At 50.6% G+C, this 4,411-nt stretch overlaps 1 protein-coding gene across 2 annotated transcripts; it reads left to right on the forward strand.

Annotated features, from left to right (window-relative positions):
* On the forward strand, window positions 1–1,684 carry GCG2 (pro-glucagon). 2 transcript variants are annotated; one of them, XM_012570554.5, is made up of 3 exons: window positions 1–97; window positions 765–914; window positions 1,599–1,684. In XM_012570554.5, exons 1-3 carry the CDS (start codon window positions 3–5, stop codon window positions 1,606–1,608), a joined length of 255 nt encoding a protein of 84 aa, XP_012426008.5. In that variant the 5' UTR covers window positions 1–2; the 3' UTR covers window positions 1,609–1,684. The 2 variants fall into 2 exon arrangements, with proteins under 2 accessions (XP_012426008.5, XP_004175947.5); XM_004175899.5 differs by having other exon boundaries at window positions 768–914.
* The last annotated feature ends 2,727 nt before the right edge of the window (window positions 1,685–4,411 follow it).

The following is a 4,411-nucleotide window of genomic DNA, read 5'->3' on the forward strand; positions in this document are numbered from 1 at the left end:
CGATGGTGCGGTGGCTGTACCTGTCGGGGCTGGTGTTGGCCGTGCTCATCCCAGCCAGGTGCCAGGTGGCTCCCGAGGACTTGGAGGACCTGTCCAGGTACGGGGCTGGGTGGAGCAGGGCTGTGGGAGCAGCTTATCCCTCTCCATTCCTGTGGCTGTCCCAGCTCTCTCTATTCCAGTGTTCCCGTTTATTTTGTATGAATCCAAATAAACTCCCCACAGCCCAGGAATGGGCATTCCCTGTAGGGAATCCCGGGATTTCCTGCCTGGATCAGAGCAGAGACACCCTGCCCCAGGTCAGCCCGGCTGGGGCTGAGCCCCATCTGGGCTGGTGCTCCCATGGCACAAAATCCTTTGGGAACCCTCTGCAGGGAATCCCAGAATCACCCTGGAGCTGCAGGAGGATGATCCAAACCTCAGAGCAGCCCCACGTTCCTGCTCTGATGTGGGAAGCAGGGACCAGGGTGGAGCCAGAATTAGGGGAATGGTTTGGGACAGGACACTGGATGTATTGGATGCCAGGAAAACCCAGGCCAGGCTCAGCAAATCTCCAGAAACTGAAAGAAGAATTGTGTGTTTGATTTGTAGGAATCATATTGAATATTCCAGCTTTATTCCTCTGCGCTGTCCCATCTTTTCTGGGGAATGATCTGCACAGGGACGGAGTTTGGAGGGCACAGCCCTGCCCTGGGCATTGCCTGGGGGAGGATCCTGCTGGGGTGTCTATTAAACCCCATTTTCCTCCCTTCTCCTGCCACCCCAAGCAGATGGAAGTTGTCCGGACCCCAGAACTCCCAGGATTTCCTGTCCCACATCAAGCGGCACTCGGAGGGGACCTTCACAAGTGACTTCACGCGGTACCTGGACAGGATGAAGGCCAAGGACTTCGTGCATTGGCTCATCAACACAAAGAGGTGCCGGGAGCAGGGAGAGGGGTGGGATTGTGCTGGGAAACAACCACCCACCACCCCAATCCCGCTCCTGATGGAGAGCTGGAGAGGGACCTGGAGCAGCGCGAGGACACAGGGAATGGCTCCCACTGCAGAGGGCAGGGATGGATGGGATATTGGGCAGGAATTCTTCCCTGTGAGGGTGGGGAGGCCCTGGAATGGATTTCCCAGAGCAGATGTGGCTGCTGCATCCCTTGCAGTGTCCAGGGCCAGGTTGGAGCAGCCTGTGATTGTGGAAGGTGTCCTCCCTTGGCAAGGGGTGGAATGAGATGAGGTTTGAGGTCCCTCCCAACCCAAACCATGAAATCCGTGGATCTGGTGCCAAGGCAGGGTTGGACTCCCTTTTCCTGATGCCCAACAGCTCCTGGGGATCCTCTGGTCTCCTGTAATAAGATCAGGAAAATGGAGGCATTTACGGTGGGATTGGAACTCTGGGATGGGAAGGGGCTGTTTCGTCCTTCCCATGATTTGTCCTCACATTTTCCTCCTCATTCCAGCCTCATCCTCCTGGGATCACTGGCATTTCTGCTCCAGCCATTCCCAAGGGGCGGCTCCTCCCTGAGCGATGGAACCCTCCCTGCCCTTTCCCAACCCCTGGTTTTAGCAGGAGTTTCCACCCCCTGAAGCTCTTTGGGGTTTGTTTTTAAGGTACAATTAACAGCAGATCCAGGCAGCAGCTTTCCAGCTGTGTCCACGCAGGAAGGTTGGACCTCTCCTCACCTGCCAGGATCGGAGCTCCTCGGGAAGGATTGACCCATCACTCATCAGCCTGTGATCCCTGGAGCTCCACGGGAAGGATTGACCCATCACCCATCAGCCTGTGATCCCTGGAGCTCCACAGGAAGGATTCACCCATCACCCATCAGCCTGTGATCCCAGGAATCCTTCCCTGGGAGCTCCACGGGAAGGATTCACCCATCAGCCTGTGATCCCTGGAGCTCCACAGGAAGGATTCACCCATCACCCACCAGCCTGTGATCCCAGGAATCCTTCCCTGGGATCTCCACGGGAAGGATTGACCCATCACCCATCAGCCTGTGATCCCAGGAATCCATCCCTGGGAGCTCCACGGGAAGGATTGACCCATCACCCATCAGCCTGTGATCCCTGAGAGCCCCACGGGAAGGATCCACAGTTCCCAGACCCAGCCCACGGTCCCTGGGAGCTCCTCCTGAAATCTGCCCCCATGGATCCACCGTCCCTCCATCCTGGATTTCCCTCTGGCTTCCTTCTCCCCGCAGTTTTCCCTAAATGCCAATAAAACCTTTGCTCAATCCTGATGTCTCCAACCTTTCCAAGCATCCCACTGGGATCCCACACGGACCCCGGGGATTTTGAGCCTCTGACTCCCCACTTGGTGCCTCATTTTTCCCTCAATTCCTCAAGTTTTGGATAAAACATAACCAGGATCTGCCCACCTGACCTCACAGATAAGGGCCAAAAGAAATTGGAGAGAAATTCAGGTAAAACCCTGCAGTAATACCCTTTTTGGTGTTAAATTATTGCAATTTAACCTGGATCCGAAGAACATCCTTGGAGTTAATTTAGTTCTAATTAATTATGGGGCAAGTGGGCCCAAAAAAAGCTCAGAAAGGCAGCAGAGACTACAGCTCTGGATGGAGAATTTCACCTCTCCAGGGCATTCCTGGAGTCCCAGCACAGCCAGGGTGGGCACAGGGGACACATGTGACACAGCTACTCCCACTGAGAAATAAATTAAATTACATTTTAAATATAGAATTAAAAAACGAAATGTTTTAAATATAATCCTTTTAAGATAAAATAATTTGGAAAAAAATATTAGAAAATACTTTTAAAATATATTAGTTTAAAAATTAAATAATTTTAAATAATCCAAAAAGTAGAATAATTTAAATATAAAATAGTTTTAAAATTAAAGATAAATTAATTTTAGAATAATATAATTCTAAAAATAAAATCTTTTTTTTAAATTAAAAATTCCCTCCCTTGGTTTTATTTCCAGCCCACGGCGTTCCCAAACTCCCTTGGGATAAAATAAATAAAATTATTTCCACCTCTCAGAAAGAGAAACAACTCCAGAATTTTCACAGAGAGCACAAAAACAACACAAAGAACCTGGTTTATTCCCTGTTTGATTTATTGATTTATTCCCTGTTTACAGCCTTTGTCGTCCCCATTCCCATGGATTTCCTTTTGGGAATAGTCTGGAAGGCCCTGGGGGAAGTGGGAGGGGATTGATGTCAGATTTCACTTTCTGGGTCATTCCAAAGATATTTCGGGTTTATTCCTAAAGCAGCTCCAGGAACCATTTCAGGAAGGTTTTCTCTCTGTGTTGCTTTCCCCTGCACAAGGAAATATGAAATCCTCCCAAAATATGGAGCCCTTCCTTCCTTCCTTCCTTCCTTCCTTCCTTCCTTCCTTCCTTCCTTCCTTCCTTCCTTCCTTCCTTCCTTCCTTCCTTCCTTCCTTCCTTCCTTCCTTCCTTCCTTCCTTCCTTCCTTCCTTCCTTCCTTCCCCAGCCCTGTCTCTCTATTCCCAGAGAGAAAAAGAAACCAGAAAAACCAAACTTGTCCAAGTGTAGGATCCCACCCATCCCAACTTTCTGTTTCTCCAATTTACTTCATTTTTCCCCTCCTCTCCTTCCTGAAGGCCAAAGCTGCTTTTCCTGCTCTGCCACTGCCCATGGTGGGCTGGCAGGAGTGAACTCCCCTTCCCAAACCCCCATCCATTAAATCTGAGGGAGTTCTGCCCTCCATCCTTACAGAGAAATTCCGCATCTTCTTTTCCCCAACCATCGTCCTTTTGGGGTGGATTCGTGCAGGAAAAGGCTCCCAGATGGGTGGGATGAGCTCATGCTCCTGTCCCAGCTGCATATTCCAAGAGGCTGGAGCATGTTCCTCCTTTTTCCTCTGCAATGTCCTCTCTTCCCAGCTCCACACAGCCCAGGGGGACACCAGAGCCCCCCAAGCCCCCAGAAATGTGGGGAGAGCTTCAGGAGCTTCGCCCCTCCCGGAGGAAAAGGCATTCCCAGCTCCCTGCCGGCCCCAAAGAGGCTTTGCAAGGACACGGGTGAAGGAAAAACCAGAGTCCAGGGAGGTGACAGGAAGAGAAGTGAAGGAACAAGGGCTGGGATTCTGGGGGTGCAAAGCTCCACATCTCACCTAGCTGCTCCCACCACCAAAATCCAGGGATTTTATTTTTAAGCTTCCCTTACGGTCATTTTAGAGCTGACTAAAAAGGGACGTTTCTGGATTTTACTGCTTTCAGGCTGGTGGCAGAGCCCAAAAATCACTCTCAAAAAAGATGGGAAAATGGAGCATAGGGAGCAAATTTTTTTCCTTTGTGTTATCCCAAGTGCTCAGGGGTGGTTCACCCCAATTTCTGAGACAGTAAGAGACAGAAGTTATCCAGAGGAGGATCCCAAACCAGACCAAAACCCCAGCTGTAAGGAAGGAGAAGGCGCCAGATCAAGCAGGGAA

The sequence above is a fragment of the Taeniopygia guttata genome, chromosome 29 (genome assembly GCF_048771995.1).
Source record: "Taeniopygia guttata chromosome 29, bTaeGut7.mat, whole genome shotgun sequence".
NCBI lineage: Eukaryota > Metazoa > Chordata > Aves > Passeriformes > Estrildidae > Taeniopygia > Taeniopygia guttata.